General features: G+C 42.9%; 1 protein-coding gene across 3 annotated transcripts in view; it reads right to left on the bottom strand.

Annotated features, from left to right (window-relative positions):
* Positions 1–3,932, bottom strand: part of BLTP3A (bridge-like lipid transfer protein family member 3A) — a 61,200-nt gene extending 57,268 nt beyond the window's left edge. The window contains exon 1 of one of the 3 annotated variants that reach the window (XM_007198003.2): positions 3,689–3,932. In XM_007198003.2, coding sequence (XP_007198065.2) covers positions 3,689–3,732 — 44 coding nt within the window. In that variant the 5' untranslated portion in view covers positions 3,733–3,932. The remainder of the gene's footprint in view (positions 1–3,688) is intronic. The other 2 variants (XM_007198004.2, XM_007198005.2) reach the window with 2 other exon arrangements.
* Between the last annotated feature and the right edge of the window lie 15,014 nt (positions 3,933–18,946).

Here is an 18,946-nt window from a genome sequence, read left to right as displayed (position 1 = left end):
TATTAAACGCTACTTCCATGCCAGGCACTATAATAAATACTTTATCCCCAATTCTCAAAAAATTCTGCAAAGCATGTAGTATTCTTCCTTATTCTCATCCTTTACAGATAAGAAAACTAAGGCTCAGAAAGGCTGCCCTGTTCATTAAGTGGCAGAGCTGGAAGGTGAATCTAGCTTGTCTGGCTCCAGAAAAAACGCTCTTCTCCTGAGCCATAGTCCCTTGACTCACTTTACAATCTATCATATTTCTTCTTACTTGTATAACAAAAGGTCTTAGCTAAGGTGTTCTAAAACAAGAATAATCTAATTCGGTGAAAAATCAATTTTGGATATTTTTTAAATGATTACTTTTGTTTCTAAGTAAAGGTCTCCTCCTGGGTTTATTTAAATGAATACTGTACATTGAAGCTATTTGTATTAAACAGCAGTCACCCAAACCATAGGTTAAAGCCCTTAGAAGAGATTTATACTTCTTTCCTCCTGAATCCCCAGTGCCCAGATCAGTGCTTGGCCTAGACAAGACACTTAACAAAAGTATCTTGAACATCACCTCCTTCAAATCTTGTTTACCAAAATACTCTACTAACAAGTAGGATGCATTCCAACAAGAAACTTTAGTACCTGAAACTTCATGACCAAAATTAAAAATAATATGTGAGTCACTGGGGTATCCTTCCTGCTATAGGACACTCTTCCAGGTCAAGCGGCACTGTCATCATCAACAAGTAATTATTAAACACCTATAAATATTTACTTAATATAGTAACCCAGTATCCCTTCTCTTCTCTCTCCTTCCCCATCAGGTTTGGCAAGACACAGAAGCTATAGTTCCCCTCCAGGCAGGCCGGCCTCTGTATGTGTAGTAGAGACCATACAAAGACACAAATGTCACATGTGATTAAGGCAGCTTTTCCGAGTTAAACCAACAGAAAGGCCTCAGGAGTTTGACCTTTCCCCCAATCAGACCCATGTCCTAGCACTTTTCCCGGAGCCCTGAAATTGCAGCCCTGAATAACCTTCTCCCCCTACCTCCTCAGTCAACCACACAACCCTGAGGAAACAAGAAACTTCTCCCAATGTCTGTCATACCTATCCCTAATTCATCTAAAAGAGGTACTTTGTTCACTAAGGATTCACTGAATGTGTCAGCATATACCATTAAAATTTTTCTTTAAAAACTCTATCTTCATAGAGGGTGCACAGAATATGAGTGTCCTATGGGGAAAGTATACCAGAATTAGAAAGCTGCGTTCTATTTCTCTGCCTTTTTTTTTGGCCGGGCCATGGGGCTTGTGGGATCCTAGCTCCCGGACTAGGGATTGAACCCGGGCCCTTAACAGTGAAAGCGCTGAGTCCTGACCACTGGACCGCCAGGGAACTCCATTTCTCTACCTTACCTTCCACTGCAACTTAGGCAAGTCATTTATCCTCCTAGGCTTTACCTTCCTCAGCCATAAAATGAGAGGTTGAACTAGTCAAGGATTATTCAGGGCATTCACTCAAGATGCCTTATGGGGTGAAGGCATGTGCTTTAAGGGGTTCTTAACCCTCCCCCCCACCCCGGGGAACTTATATAAAAAATTACTTGTTTGTGTATGTGGATTTTTCTGGAGAAGTCTATGGCTTATATCAAATTGTCACACAAGTTGTGGCCCCCAAAATAGCCATATCTCATGTTTTATTGAGCACTTACTATGTGCTAGGCACTGCACCAAGCCCTTGTGTATTAACTCATATAACCCTCACAATAACCCTTTGAGTTGGATACTATTATTATCCTCATTTTACAGTTAAAGAAAGTAAACCTAAAGGACTTCCCTGGCGGTCCTGTGGTTAAGACTTCACCTTCCAGGGCAGGGGGTGTGGGTTCGATCCCTGGTGGGGGAGCTAGGATCCCCCATGCCTGGGGCCAAAGAACCAAAACATAAAATAGAAGCAATATTGTAACAAATTCAATAAAGACTTAAAAAAAAAAAAAAAAAAGAAAAAGAAACCAGAAAGAGCCTGGGCTTTTAAACACAGTGCTATGTTAGGTAAGGTCATCTCTAAACTTTAAAATTCTCTGATTCTGTGTTCACACAAATTAATGGTTTTCCTTTAGTTAAATTTTCTGTCTCATTTCACAATCATTAGTCCTACACATAAGTCTTTACACAGAACAACCAAATTTATGGAACACCCAAATGAATGTTACCTGAAAAAGAATATATTAGGGAATTAACCAAGTAAAGGGTCCAAAGGCACTTTCCAGCTCCAGCCTCCAATCTGCTTTTACCTTTAAAACATGGTGTGGTGATTAACCAAAAGATGTATCTGAATCTAATGACTAATTAAAGTCTAAAATCAAAGTAACAGTGAATTGGCCAGTGTCTGCCAGAAAAGGAGATGCAGTGACAGCAATAGTGTCTCACACACCACTCACCAAGGCAATGAGAAGACCAGGAAAGACACATGAGTGCAAGGTCTGGGGTCCCATGGTGACTGGCTTCTCCCCCTACTCGCACCTCCTGAAAACCACTGACCACTGTGGAGCCAGGGATTGGATCACTTTCCACGTGACAGACAACGGCTGTCTAAAGGTATTAAGGCATCACCAAGCCCCGCCTGGAATAAGGAGTGAAAACGAACTGAAAGGCTAGCTTCCAATTTTTGTGGACACCAGTTCTGACAACCTGCAATCGTAGTCAGGGATCAGCAGTCACCCAATTACAACTGAATTGTTTTGCCTGTCACCTGGCTCGGGTCCAAATGACTTGAGGGACATCACATTGCTTAATAAATGATTGCAAAGTAGAAGTGGATGTCGTTAGTTCTTTTCACAGGCTGTCAAAAAACCTCCACATCTTAAAGGGAAGGTTGTTGAAACTTTATGCCCAACTCTCATGGCCCTTCTCCATTTAGTCTATATAAGGAGAAGAGAAGCAAAGGAAGGAGAAAGGAGATCAGAGGAACGGCCCTGGGTGCAAGGATTAGCTTTTTCAAGGGTGATGCAACAGGGTCAGCCAGACGATGAAGAGGAGGAGCTGGGTGCTTCTGGGAAGGAGAAACCAGTGTCGGGGTTGGGAATCTGAACGGAATATGGGTTATGCAGGACTGGGTGACAGCGTTATTTAGAAGGGGCCGGGGAAGAAGGATCTAGCCCGGAGCAGAACTAGGAAGAGGAAGGCCGGGGTGGCGGTGGTGGGCGGGTCAAGAGGCGGGCAGACGGCCCCGAGGGAGGGGCAGCGGGTCCTCAGCCAAGAGGAAACACAGCGGGGCGGGCAGGAAAGGATGGAAACCGCGGGGTCCACGGAGTGACGGGCAGAGGGCCCGGGGGGCATGCAAGGGAGGACGGGGTAACCTGCCCGGCGGTGTGGGAACTGAGGGTGCGCGCAGCCGGTCAGGAGACCCTTGGGGTCGGGAGGGCCGGGGGGCTGTTAGGCTGGGGAGGAGAGCCAGGGCACCCGCGCAAGGGCAGGGGCGTCGGGTCCCGGAGGGCCCAGGGCCAGGGAAGAGCAGAGTGGTGACAACGTTCGGGGCCACCGGAGCGGGGAGGCGGCCGTCCGGCTCGAGTTGAGGCGGGGATCGCCGCCGAGTCCCGGCCCGGGCTGAGGAGAGGGAGGCCGGCCAGGAGCACGGCGTCAGGGAGGAGGGTCGAAGGGGGCGAGGAAGGGCCCAGGACCGCTGGGGCCGGGGCTGGCTCTCTCACCGGGACAGGTGCTTCAGGATCTGCTTCTTAATGAGCCCGGCCATGCCGGAGCCGTGGCCCGCGTGGAAGGCAGGCGGGCAGCTGTGTTCTCCTCAGCCGCGGATAAGAGGCGGCCCCTCACCTCGCCGCGGCGCGGGGACCGGACGCCGCCGCCACAGCTGCCGCCATGGCGCCCTCCCGCCCCTGCCCCGGCGCCCGGAGCTCCGCCACGATCCCACCCACCCGCGCGGCGACAAGGAGATCGCGCGCGTCCAGCCTGGCTTGCGGCGGCCCGGGTCGCGCGCTGTGGGAGGGGCGCGCGGCGGCGGCGGCGGGGACGCGCGCGGCGAGGGGCGGGGCGGGCGAGCTCTGAGCTCTCTCTCTCCCCTCAGCCCCGCCCGCTGTCTGAAGCCGACGGAGATGTGAAGGGCTTCGCCTCTGAACTGCAGGAGGTTCACACCCCGGCAGTCTCCTTGAAGCATCAGGGAAAGGCGGCGTGTCTGTAATTTTTTGCAGGAATTAGCTAGATAATTGCACACCTCCTGGTCCGCTTCTCATTCATTTCCCTCACACGTTAACTCATTTGTTGAACACCAGCTAACTGTACTGCAGGAATCGGGCTGGGGAGTGAAAAGTCTCAAGGAACTCACAGGCCCATAGAACCACTGCGCTCTGCTGCTTTGTGCTGAAGAGTGAGAGGGGGGCGCCTCGCCATCCTCTATGTGCCCCTCTTAGCCTTTACCTGGTTAACCAATGGATAAATGTTTACTCAACACATATGAGATGTACTGCAGAAGCACCCACTCTCAAATGCTGGGGGCAGCAGAAAATGAGGCAGTAACTTTAAATGACCAAGGGCTTTAGAGATAAACTTTGTTTTACAAATAAGGCAACTGAAGCCCAGGGGAAATAGTTGAAAGAGCTTACAGCTACCTAGTGAGACGAAAGACTAGAACCCAAGTGTTCTTACTCTCAGTCCAGTGCTACTTCCACTCGGTCCATACACTTAAAAGTGTAACCCATATGCCGGGGACACCTGTAGATTCGGGCAAAGGTGGGAAGGTGGCAGTTTTCTGGACTTAAACCTTCAAGCAAAAACCTGAGCAAAATACTCTCTGAGACAGGCTTATAGGAAATCTGGCCACCAGTTAATTTTAAGTTTATTCATTCTTGTAATTAGATAACACATGAACATAATACAAAAATCAAGATAAGCCTCTCCCCTCCCCTGTCCCTCAGCCATTCAATTCCCTTCCACTAAACAACTGTTACCCCTTTCCCAAATTACATTTTTGTTTTGTTTTAATTTATTTCATTTAATTTATTTATCTTTGGCTGCATTGGGTCTTCGTTGCTGCGCGCGGGCTTTCGCTAGTTGCAGTGAGCGGGGGCTACTCTTCGTTGTGGCGCGCGGGCTTCCCATTGCGGTAGCTTCTCTTGTTGCAGAGCACGGGCTCTAGGTGCATGGGCTTCAGTAGTTGTGGTGTGCAGGCTTCAGTAGTTGTGGCACGCGGGCTCTAGAGTGCAGGCTCAGTAGTTGTGGCGCACGGACTTAGTTGCTCCGCAGCACGTGGGATCTTCCCGGACGCGGGTTCCAACCTGTGTCCCTGGCATTGGGAGGTGGATTCTTAGCCACTGCGCCACCAGGGAAGCCCCCAAATTATGTTTTTAAAAGGGAACAAATCATCCTCAGCCTGGGTTCTCTACTATCCATTTTCCTCCATCAGGACTGCATAATCTATCATTATTTGTTCCTGTGCCCACTTCTCACCAGAATACATACCAGGGACCAATAGACCCCACGGAAGAAGAGATTTCTTGCCAGGATTATTGACCATAATCGCTCCTTCCCAATTTGGCTGTCACCTGCTGGGGTCTCAGGGCAATTTCTTGCATTTCTTGATCCTTTTCCTAGAGCACCCCAGCAGCTGACTGGATATCTGACGTTAGCTATGTGAAACAAAACTTGCCTCAAGCTCAGAGACTCAGCATCCTTGTTGGATGATTCATCATGCCTGATGAATGAGATATTTTTATTGAAAGCAAAAACTCATGCTCTAAAAAAATATGGCCCCTCTAAGGACCATGGAATAGGAGAGTTCATACTCTCACCAATAGTATTGTGTGTACCTTTCCCTGCAATGCTAAGAATGCAAAGCATATAAAAACAAAAGGGATTTGGGGCCGATCTGTATTTTTTTTAAGGTTAAACATTTCATTTTGAAATGACTGTAGATTAACATTCAGTTAAAGTAAGAAATAATACAGAGATCCCTGTACCCTTTACCCAGTTCCCCCCAATGGTAACATCTTGCAAAACTTTAGTACAATATCACAACCAAGATATTGACATTGATACATTCAGTGTACAGAATATTTCTTCCTGATATGAATCCCTTTTATTTCCTTTTCTTGCCTTATAGAGTGGGCTACCACTCCTGGCACTTTGTTTAATAGCACTGGTGAGAGCAGACATCCTTTCTTTGTTCCCAACCTTAGGGGGTAAGCATTCATTCAGTCTTTCACCATTAAGTATAACGTTAACTGTAGATTTTTTTGTAGGTGCTCTTTTCAACTTAACGAAGTTCTCCTCTATTCCTATTTTTTCTGAGAGTTTTTATCAAGAATAAATGTTTAGGGACTTCCCCGATGGTCCAGTGGCTAATGCTCCACGCTTCCAATGCAGGGGGCCTGGGTTTGATCCGTGGTCAGGGAACTAGATCCCACATGCCGCAACTAAGAGGTTGCACACCGCAACTAAAGATCCTGCATGCAGCAACTAAGACCTGGCACAGCCAAATAAATAAATAAATACTTAAAAAATAAATAAATAAAGGATGTGTTTAAAAAAAAAGAATAGGGACTTCCCTGGTGGCACAGTGATTAATAATCTGCCTGCCAATGGAGGGGACACGGGTTCGAGCCCTGGTCTGAGAAGATCCCACATGCTGCGGAGCAACTAAGCCCGTGTGCCACAACTACTCATCCTGCACTCGAGAGCCCGCGAGCCACAACTACTGAGCCCGCGTGCCACAACTACTGCAGCCCGTGTGCCTAGAGCCTGTGCTCACAACAAAGAGAAGCCACCACAATGAGAAGCCTGCACACTGCAACAAAGAGTAGCCCCCGCTCGCTGCAACTAGAGAAAGCCCACGCGCAGCCAATAAATAAATAAATAAATTAATTAATTATTTTAAAACAATAAATGTTTATTAAAATAAATTTTAAAGGCTTTTTTCAAAGGCTTTTTCTGCAGTTAATGTTATGTAATTTTTTTTTTTAGCCTGTTAGCATGATGGATTACATTGTTTGACTTTTCAAATACTGAACCAGCTTGCATCCCTGGAGTAAACCTCATTTAAACATGGTGTATAATTACTTCTATATATTGATGAATTCTACTTGTCAATATTTGGTTAAGAATTTGTGTATATTTCCTTGATGGCTAATAATGTGGAACGTCTTTTCATGTGCTTATAGGCCATTTGTAAATCTTTGGAGAAATGTCTATTCAAATCCTTTGTCCTTTTTTTTTTAAATTTATTTTTGGCTGTGTTGTGTCTTTGGTGCCATGCACAGGCTTTCTCTAGTTGTGGAGAGTGGGGGCTACTCTTCATTGCAGTGCGCAGGCTTCTCATTGGGTGGCTTCTCTTGTTGCGGAGCATGGGCTCTAGGTGTGCGGGCTTCAGTAGTTGTGGCTCGTGGGCTCTAGAGCACAGGCTCAGTAGTTGTGGCACACGGGCTCAGTTGCTCCACAGCATGTGGGATCTTCCCAGACCAGGGCTCAAACCAGTGTCCCCTGCATTGGCAGGCAGATTCCTAACCACTGCACCACCAGGGAAGCCCCCCCTTGTCCATTTTTAAATTGGGCTGTCTTTTTATTATCAAGTTGCAATAGTTCTTTTTGTATTCTAGATGCAAGTCCCTTATCAGGTATATTATTTGCAAAAATTTTCTCCCATTATCTTTTCATTTTCCTGACTGTAAACTTTGAAGCACAAAAATTTTTAATTTTGATATCATTTATCTTTTTTCTTTTATTGCTGTGTTTTTCGTGTTGTATCTAAGAAATCATTGCATAATCCAAAGTCATGAAGATTTACATGTATGTTTTCATCTAAAAGTTGTATAGTTTTAGCTCTTACATTTACTCAAAATGATCCATTTTGAGCTAATTTTTGTATATGGTGTGATGAAGGGAAACAATTTCATTATTTTGCATTTGGATATCTAGTTGTCTCAGCATCATTCATTGAAAAGAATATTCTTTCCCTATTGAATTATCTTGGTGAAAATCAGTTGCCATGTACCAGGAACTGACATAGGTTGTAGGTCAATTATACTTCAAAAAAAACCAAACTCATAGAAAAAGAGATCAGACTTGTGGTTGCCAGAGGTAGGGCGTTGCAGGGGGAATGGGGAATTGGATGAAGGCAGTCAAAGGTACAAATTTGTTATAAGATAAATAAGTACTAGGGATATAATGTACAACATGATAAATATAGTTAACATTGCTGCATGTTTTATATTAAAGTTGTTAACAAAGTAAATCCTAAGAGTTCTCATCACAAGGAAAAAATTTTTTTTTCTATTTCTTCAAATTTGTATGTTTATGAAAGGATGGATCTTCACTAAACTTATTGTGGTCATCATTTCATAATGTATGTAAGTCAAATCATTATACTGTACACCTAAAACTTATACAGTGCTGTATGTCAATTATATCTCAAAACTGGAAGTAAAATAATAATAATAATAATAATAATAATAATAATAATAATAATAATAATAATAGAAAAGCATTGCCAATAAAAGTAAGGGTTTATTTCTGAACTCTTAATTCTATTCCATTCATCTATATGTCTAATCTTATGCCAGTAACACAATGTCTTGATTAGTGTAGCTTTGTAGTAAGTTTTTTTTTTTAATAAATTTATTTTATTTATTTTTGGCTGCGTTGGGTCTTCGTTACTGCGAGCAGACTTTCTCTAGTTACGGTGAGCGGGGGCTACTCTTTGCTATGGTGGGCGGTGTTCTCATTGTGGTGACTTCTCTTGTTGCAGAGCACAGGCTCTAGGCATGCAGGCTTCAGAAGTTGTGGCACGCGGCCTCAGTAGTTGTGGCTCATGGGCTTGTAGTAAGTTTTGAAATAAGGAATCTGTAGTGTTTTTGAGTGTATAGCTTTTAGTTGTACAGCTTTTGTTTCTCTAGGTATTACATTATTTATACAAACTTATCACAGTCTACTGGTATTGCCATTTACTAGACATAATGAAGTATAGAAACCTTACCTCCCTTTATGTTCCTTTTTTCTCCTGGAGGTATAATTGTCTTAAATATTTCCTCCACATATGTTTAGAGCTGCATTAATCAGTGTTGTGATTTTTGCATCAACCATCAAACATAATTTAGAAAACTCAGGAAAAGTATAGTCTACTGTACTTAACCATATTTTTGCTTACCATAGCCTTCCTTCCTGATGTTATGAGATTCATTCATTTATTGTTTCCTTTCTGTTTAGAGAACTTTTTAGCCATTCTTTTAGGGTATATCTGCTGGCAACAAATTCCCTTAGTTGTGCTTCATTGGAGAACATGCTTATTTCCCATTCAATCCTGAAACACTATTTTCACTGGATATAGAATTCTGGACTGATAGGTCTTCTCTTTCAGCACTTCAAAACTGTTTGCCACTTCCTTCTGGTGTACATGGTTTCTGATGAAAAACTGCTGTCCTTCAAATTGTTTTCCCTCAAATGTAAGGTGTCATTTTTCTCTGTGTGTTTTCAAATTTTTTGTTTTTAGTTTTCAGAAGTTGACTGTGTCTTGGTGTAGATTTCTTTGAATTATCCTGGTTGAGGTTCACTCCATCCATTGTAAACCTTTGGAAAGTTTTCAACCATTATTTGTTCCAGTACCTTTTTTGGCTCTTTCCTTTTTTGCTCTCCTGGAACTCTGACAATATGAATATTACATCTTCAGGGACCCACGGGTCCCTACAGCTCAGTTCATTTTTTTTTTTGTAAGTCTATTTTCTGTTGTTCAGATTGGGTATTTTTATTGTTTTATCAAGTTCTCTGATTATTTCCTGTTCCTGATTGTTGCTGTTGAGCCCACCCACTGAATTTTTTTACTTATTTGGGGGTTCCAAATTTTCCATTTGGTTCTTCTTTTTGCCTTCTACTTCTTTGCTGAGATTTTTTTTTTTAACATTTATTTATTTATTTGGCTGCACTGGGTCTTAGTTGCGGCATGCAGGAGCCTCCTTGTGGCATATGGCATCTTTTTTTAGTTGCGGCATGAGAACTCTTAGTTGCAGCATGTGGGATCTAGTTCCCTGACCAGGGATCGAACCCGGGCCCCCTGCATTGGGAATGCGCAGTCTTAACCACTGGACCACCAGGGAAGTCCCCTTTGCTGAGATTTTTCTATCTCTTCCTTTGTTTTGAGCATGTTCTTAATTGCTCATTGGAGCATTTTTATAATGTCTGCTCTAAAATCTTTGTCAAATAATTCTAGCATCTCTGTCATCTTGGTGTTGACATGTATTGATTGCATTTTTAAATTCAGTTTGAGATCTTCCTGGCTCTTGGTATGATAAGTGATTTTAAATTGAAACCTGGATATTTTCATATTATGTTCTGAGACTCTGGATCTTATTTAAACCTTCTGTTTTGCTGACTTTTTCTTGCAATGGCCTGGCAGGAGAAGTGGGGAGGTGCTCTCTTGTTACTATCAGGTGGAGATAGGATTGCCCAATTAGCCTCCTTGGACACCCAAGGGAAGGGCTCCCCATTACTGCTGGGCTAAAGTGAAAGTTCTGGCTTTCCAGTAGGCCACAGCTAATACTTTTCCAGCTGGCAGTGGCAGAGTGTTGTTACTGCTCCCCACAAGGCCTCCACTGGCATGGGGGTATGTGCAGCCTCCTCACCACTGGGCATTGGTGAAAGTCCTTAAAGTCCTGACTAAGCATCTTCTGACACTATATCAGTCAAGAGGGGGCAATGCCTTGTAACTGCCAGATAAGAATGATAATCCCAGCTCTTCTCTGATACCACCCTGGTAGGAATTTGGGGCACTTCATTATAGCCTCACAAGGGTGGAAGTGTAAGCTCCCCACTTGCCCTTTGTGGCATGGGTTGGGGTAGGGTAAGTTTTTTTCTATGGTGTTTGGCTGGAGTAGAGTGGTTATCGTCTAAAAGTTTTCTGTCTTGCTAAGCTGCCTCTTTTCTGGTCCTCTGGCTATAGGGAGCAGGCTTTTCTTGGGGAGTTTTTTGTCTGTTGCCCATTGGAGTTTCGTGGTTGCCAGCTTCTTCGGCTCCAAGTCTGGCACCATTGAGGCAAAAAGAAAATCCAGACAGCTCACTGTGTTGTTCCTTGGGTCCCAGGTTCCCTAGCAGTTCTGCCTTCTTCTGTCCACCTTTCAGAGTTTCTTATGCTTGTTTTTTAATATAATGCCCAGGGTTTTAGTAGTAAGAATAGAGAAATGTACACCTAGTCCATCTTTCTGGAAGCAGAAGTTCATACATTTTTAAAAACTTATTTTGAAATATTTATAGATTCACAGGAAGTTGTTAAGATAATACAGAGAAGCCCCATGTGCCCTTCACTCACTTTCCTGCAATGGTTATATCTTACACAACTACAGTACAATATAAAACCCAGGAAACTGATATTGGGGTGTGTGCGTGTATAATTCTGTCATTCATTATGTGTGTAGACTTGTGTAACCACTACCACAATAAAGATACAGAACTATTTCATCACCACAAAGATCTCCCTCATGCTACCCCTTTATAGTCATTCCCTGCTCCCCCCTAACCCCAACACCATTCCTAACCTTTGGCAACTACCAATTTCTTCTTCATCTCAATAACTGTGTCATTTATATAGATGGAATCATGCAGTAGGTGACCTTTTCAGACTGGCTTTTTTCACTCAGCATACTGCCCTTGAGATCCATTCAAATTGTTGTATCAACAGTTCATTCCTTTTTATTGCTGAGTCATATTCCACAATCCATATATTTTTAAAACACCTAGGTGATCACTTTATTTCAGACCCAGTAGCTTCGCTCACCTGCTTGGCAGGACAGCCACATCTCTAAATTCATGATTAGGGACTTCCCTGGTGGTCTAGTGGTTCAGATTCAGCGCTTTCACTGCCATGGCCCAGGTTCAATCCCTGATCAGGGAACTGAGATCCCATAAGCCGTGCAGTGCAGCCAAAAAAAAAAAATCATGATGAAACATTCATTTGTACATACTGTGCTTTGGATGGAACAAAATAGGACATACACAATGCCCAAAGAAAGGTAAGACTATGCAAGCAAGGAACGGTAGTTTTATAGAAGACTCAAGAGCAAGAGGATTGAGTAGCAAAGAGATGGTATTGCTGTCTGTAAGGATTCTTGAGAGTAGTTCCTAGTTTGTGGTAGTTACGACTTTTAAAAACAACTTGAGGGGGCTTCCCTGGTGGCGCAGTGGTTGAGAATCTGCCTGCTAATGCAGGGGACACGGGTTCGAGCCCTGGTCTGGGAAGATCCCGCATGCCGCGGAGCAGCTGGGCCCGTGAGCCACAATTGCTGAGCCTGCGCGTCTGGAGCCTGTGCCCCGCGACGGGAGGGGCCGCGATAGAGAAAGGCCCGCGCACCGCGATGAAGAGCGGTCCCCGCACCGCGATGAAGAGTGGCCCCCGCTTGCCGCAACTGGAGAAAGCCCTCACACGAACCGAAGACCCAACACAGCCAAAAATAAATAAATAAATAAATAAAATCAAGTAAAAACTTTAAAACAACAACAACAACAACAACAACAACAACTTGAGGGGAACTTCCCTGGTGGCACAGTGGTTAAGAATCTGCCTGCCAATGCAGGGGACACAGGTTCAAGCCCTGGTCCAGGAAGATCCCACATGCCGTGGAGCAACAGAGCCCATGCGCCACAACTACTGAGCCTGTGCTCTAGAGCCCACAAGCCACAACTACTGAGGCCAGCGCGCCTAGAGCCCATGCTCCACAAGAGAAGCCACCCAATGAGAAGCCTGCGCACTACAACGAAGAGTAGCCCCTACTCACCACAACTAGAGAAAGCCCGCACACGGCAATGAAGACCCAACGCAGCCAGAAACAAAAAATAAATAAATTTATTTTAAAAAATATATATATTACTTTCCTCCTGGAGTATCTCTTTTATCAGTCAGGTAGGTTCAGCCGCACGTAATGGAAAACTCAAGATGTGTGACCTTAATAAAAAAGATGTTTACTTCTCTTCCAGGTAAAAGAAGTTTAAGGTAGAAGTACATGGCAGCTCTTCAATCTTTAGGGACCTATGTTCCTTCTATCTTGCTAACACCATCCTTAGTTGCCAATTCATGGTCCAAGATGTTGCTTGCATTTCAAGCAAACATCATATCCACATTCCTGTCAACAGAAAAGAGAAAGGGCAGAAAAAAAGGCATGTTCTCTCCTGCCACATGGCCTCACCTAGTTACAAGCTGTGGGAAATGTGCTACCACCCATTGCCAATGGTCATGCATACTGATAAAAATTAGGCATTCTCTTATTAAAGATACTAAGAGATACTGGGGTAGGCAATTAGTAATGTCTAACTGCCACTCTAGGCTCTATTGTTATTATTTTTGTCCTCCTCACATGCTTCTCTCTCTAGCAGAGCCCTGAGAGATAAAAGGGATGAAGAGGGGGAAAATATAGCATTTGAGTGTAGAGGTAAAATTCTTTGTCCTAGTTTTTACTTCTATATTCTTTCAACAAGCATCCCCAGAAAGTACTAGGATGTGATGTACAGGCAAAGAGGAGGGGGGAAGGATTAGAGACCTGTTTCTCAGGGTCACTGTGAAAGCTACGTACTTACAAAGGACTTTGAGATCTTGGCCTCCTGTGGTGAGTTCAAAGTCGCATCATCATATGAGGACGTAAGTCATCTTATGGGCTTTTCAAGAATGTGAAACCAGTTTGCCTTTATTTTTTCGGCTGTGCCACACGGCATGTGGGATCTTAGTTCCCCCACCAGGGATTGAACCCGCACCCCCTGCAATGGGAGCTTGGAATCTTAACCACTGGACCGCCAGGGAAGTGCCCTTATGGGCTTTTCCTAATTGGCAGCCAGGGAAAGATACTTATTCAAAAGGAACAAGTATGGGACTTCCCTAGTGGGGCAGTGGTTAAGAATCCGCCTGCCAATGCAGGGGACACGGGTTCGATCCCTGGTCCTGGAAGATCCCACATGCCGCGGAGCAACTAAGCCCGTGAGCCACAACTACTGAGCCTGCATTCTACAGCCCGCGAGCCACAACTACTGAGCCCGCGTGCCACAACTACTGAAGCCCGTGCGCTTAGAGTCCATGCTCTGCAACAAGAGAAACCACCGCAATGAGAAGCCCATACACCGCAACGAAAGAGTAGCCCCCGCTCACTGCAACTAGAGAAAGCTGGTGCGCAACAACAAGGACCCAACACAGCCAAAAATAAATAAATAAATAAATTTATTTAAAAAAAAAAAAAGGAACAAGTATGGAGAATTTGGACAATCACCTGGTAGGTGATCAAAATTACTGTTACCAATGAGGGGCGGATGCCTGTGTGCCTGCCTACAGATGTGATAGTCTAGGGATGCAACTGAGGACATGTACCAAACTGTAATCATGAGGAAACATCAGGCAAACCCAAAATGAGAAATGAGGAACATCCTATTAAACAAAAGCTGATGAAATAATCAGTGTCATAAAAGACAAAAGAGAGGCTGAGGAATTATTCTAGATTAAAAGGAGACTAAGGAGATGTGACAAAAATTTAAAGTACATGATTCCAGAGAGGATTCTCTACAGGAAAGGGGAAAAAAATACAAGGACAATGTTGGATCAGTGGGCAAAAATGAAACATGGTTGGTAGATTGAATTATTGAATCAAGGTTGATAACTAAACCACAGCTGTATAAGAGAATATACTTATTCTTAGGAAATACACACTTAAATATTTATGGTAAAGGGTATATGATACAAGCAATTTACTCTCAAATGGTTCAGAATAAAAAAGAATGTATAATATATGGAGAGAGAGAGAGAGAGCACAAGCACAAATGATAAAGCAAATGAGGTGAAATGCTAACAGCTAACAAAAGGTGATGGGTGATTCTGATCAAAGGGTATGTAAGTGTTCTTTGTGCAGTTCTTAAACTTTTCTGTAAGTTTGAAATCTACCACCCTGACCCTTAAAGAGCAAGAACAATAAGGATCATTCGGACTTTTTTATTCCTGCACTTGTCTGATGAACTATTCTAGATGCTGAATTTGATCCTGTGCCAGAAAGTCTAACCTTTAAGTTTTCAATTGGCAGGGAAAGAAATGTCTTCAATTAGTTAATGTTTATTAAGGTTTTCATGTAAAACAATATACCAGGCAAGCCTTCGGGACACTTCTGTCAGAGGAACAAGTATGGAGAATTTGGACAATCACCTGGTAGGTGATCAAAATTACTAAATAGTAATTTACTAAATAAATTACTATTAGTAATAGTGATTTAGTAGTATTAGTAAATAGTAATTTACTAATACTAATTTACTAATAGATCACCTTAGTAACATTACTAAGGTAGGCCAGGCTTTTTTCTTCTGTTCACCAAGTGACAGATACCATCTGACTGAAGCTATGTAATTGGGACAAGCACTTAATCACCACTGGACTTTTTCCATACAGGATGACCAAGTTAGCCTGTGGTTCTATGCAAGGATCCCATTTCTCATGCAGCCTGGAATCAAGAGGCCTGGCATTATGACAAACCATTAAAGCCATGCAGTAGACATGACAGCTTGGACTTCTTTTTTTTAATTTTATTTTTTTTATACACAGGTTCTTATTATCCATTTAATACATATTTGTGTATATATGTCAATCCCAATCTCCCAAATCATCCCACCACCACCCCCCCCGCCACCACTTTCCCCCCTTGGTGTCCATACGTTTGTTCTCTACATCTGTGTCTATATCTCTGCCCTACAAACCGGTTCATCTGTACCATTTTTCTAGGTTCCACATACATGCGTTAATACACGATATTTGTTTTTCTCTTTCTGACTTACTTCACTCCATATGACAGTCTCTAGGTCCATCCACGTCTCTACAAATGACCCAATTTTGTTCCTTTTTATGGCTGAGTAATATTCCATTGTATATATGTACCACATCTTCTTTATCCGTTTGTCTGTCGATGAGCATTTAGGTTGTTTCCATGACCTGGCTATTGTAAATAGTGCTGCAATGAACACCGTGGTGCATGTGTCTTTTGAATTATGGTTTTCTCTGGGTATATGCCCAGTAGTGGGATTGCTGGGTCATATGGTAATTCTATTCTTAGTTTTTTAAGGAAACTCCATGACAGCTTGGACTTTAACTACACTCCCCATGGCTTTGGATCTGCCCATAGGAAAGGAAGCAAATATGTTACCCCACATCAACACTAACTTCTTCAATTCTTGGTATCTAGTAGTAGTCTGGTTTGTACCTATACAAATGCTCACATTACAGTTGACTCATATTTTAGAATTAAAACCAGATGTCTAAAGGCATAAATCAATAGCAGTAAGTTTATCTTCTTTATAGCCTCTTACAAAGGAAATGTCTTATGATCATTCATTATAATAATAGTTTGCCCTAGAAGGAGTTAATAAACAAAATAAAAAGAACCTTCCTTAGAACTATTTATTCCTACTTTTGTTCACTGTAGTTAAAACTTGTTAAACTTTTAAGTCATCATATTGTTTTTCTGAAGCTATGTAAAACACTTTCTTCAAAGACTAGAAATGTTTCTAGGGTGGATGTTCAACCTTAAAAACATACTGTGGAAAAAGTTTCCTTTTAGGAAAACCTGGGTTGTTTTCCGTGGATCCACAGGCTCTTTACCTTGAGCCTCACAGAGCTACACAAAACAGAAACTTGCTGAGTCACACATAAGCTCACTTGGCACGGTTTCCCCTAACAAACCCTTAAGTCTGCAGAAGATTTTAAAAACAAATCTGAGCTATAAAAGACAGACATATAAACTATCAATTTATGAGACTTAAGTCCTCCTTAAAAAGATGTGACAATAAAAAACTAAAAAGCAACAAGTAGTCCTGGCAGAAGCTCAGACTAGGAAGTTGACTCAGCTCCTACAGAGGCTGAGCATAAAGATCATCTCACTGTAAGGATATCTATTTCTAACCTCTTGTTTACCTAGATATGGTGATTTATTTGCCTAAATTAGCTTCTCTTCAAAATATTCATGAGTTTCTAGGGAAAAAAGTAATCTACCCATTGTCATTTCAATTTCTAGCTACAAATCTTTTCAAAATTATAGACACATACATAGAGTTGTACTTTTTGGTTTTTTTATTTTTAAAATATTTATTTATTTGGTTGCGCCGGGTCTTAGTTGCAGCAGGTGGGCTCCTTAGTTGTGGCATGCGAACTCTTAGTTGCAGCATGCATGTGGAATCTACTTCCCTGACCAGGGATGGAACCCGGGCCCTCTGCATTGGGAGCTTGGAGTCTTAACCACTGCGCCACCAGGGAAGTCCCCAGAGTTACAATCTTGAGTAAAATAGATCCTAAGACAGAGTTTGCCAAACCCACTAATAATAATCAAAATTTCCTAGGGAGCTTTCCCAAAACGCAAACTTCCTAAGCCCTAAACCAGATATATAGAATCAAAATCTGGCATCTTTATTTTGGAAAAGGTCCTCCATTATTCTGATCACCAGGCCAGGTTGTAAACTGTTGGTTTAGGGCACCCTCTGCCCATCACTATAACAATAACCTCAGATGGGAAAGGTGGCTTCTTTTGTTTTTTTTTAAATAGCTAATGATTCAAAATCCAAAAGATACAAAAAGGTGGCAAACCTTTCTCCTTCATCCCTGTCCCCCAGCCACCCATTTACTCTTCATGGGCAACCAATATCACCAGCTGCTGATCTGTCCAGAGATCCTTTAAGCACACACAGGTACATACAGGTATATCCTTTACAAAAGGATAGCAGCAAACAATACATTGTTATGTGAACAAACCAAAGTGCAGGACAATGTGTATCTTGGAGTTCTTTCCCCATCAGTATAGAACTTCCTTATTCTGTTTCAACAAGCATGGTACATGCCACTTTGTGGATGTAACATACTTGATAAATCAGTCCCCTTTCACTGGACACCTATGTGATTTCCAGTCTCTTGCTATAACGCATAATCTTGTACACAAGTCATTTCATACATGTTCAAGTCTATCTGTAGGATAAATTCCTAGACATAGAAATGCTATGTCGAAGGATACAAGTATTGTAATTCTGAGCGATACTGCCAAATTGCCCTCCCCAGAGGTTATACAATTTTCACTCCCACTTGTAGTATGAAATAGGAATTTAGATTTTACACTGAGCTGAATATGAACAGTGGCGATGGCTTACTTTCTAGATGCCTCCCTGGAAATATCCTCCTTTTATAGCCTAGTAACAAATAACATTCTGTAAACACCTTCTGCACCATGAAAATCTGCATAGTTTTTCCATTACTAATAGAACATTTTCTGACTATTTGAAGTCCAAGAAAAAGAGGAGCTGAGTGAAAGGAGGTTAAGGCAATTCTTGCTGCTGTTAGCTGACATGCACTCACCGTGAAGCCTTTTTCCCTACTTTATTTATTTATTTATTTATTCATTCATTCATTTATGGCTGTGTTGGGTCTTCGTTTCTGTGCGAGGGCTTTCTCTAGTTGCGGCAAGCGGGGGCCACCCCTCATCGCCGTGCGCGGGCCTCTCACCATCATGGCCTCCCCCGCTGCGGAGCACAGGCTCCAGACGCGCAGGCTCAGCAACCGTGGCTCACGGGCCCAGTCGCTCCGCGGCATGTGGGATCCTCCCAGACCAGGGCTCGAACCCGTGTCCCCTGCACTGGCAGGCAGATTCCCAACCACTGCGCCACCAGGGAAGCCCTTTCCCTACTTTAGCATAAAAGAATTAAAAATTTCCACTTGCTACACAAAGCATTATTAATGTGAAAAGTTAACCAGGTGCTGTTTATTATTTTAATCAACAAAAGCTCTACAAGTGTTGGATTTACCAGTTTTTGCACAAGAGAACTTAACTAAATAAAGACAAGGTGCCCAATGGGACCCACTCTACAGCTAAGGGAAAAGAAGTCATACAGAGGGCCTGCTAAAGAAAGAATGAGCTAGAGAAACACAACTGGACTCTCCTTTATAATACAAAAAGAATACAGAAGGGAGAAAAAAAGGGAACACA

Source organism: Balaenoptera acutorostrata, chromosome 10, assembly GCF_949987535.1.
Source record: "Balaenoptera acutorostrata chromosome 10, mBalAcu1.1, whole genome shotgun sequence".
Taxonomy (NCBI): domain Eukaryota; kingdom Metazoa; phylum Chordata; class Mammalia; order Artiodactyla; family Balaenopteridae; genus Balaenoptera; species Balaenoptera acutorostrata.
This window is presented reverse-complemented; position numbering and strand designations above follow the sequence as displayed.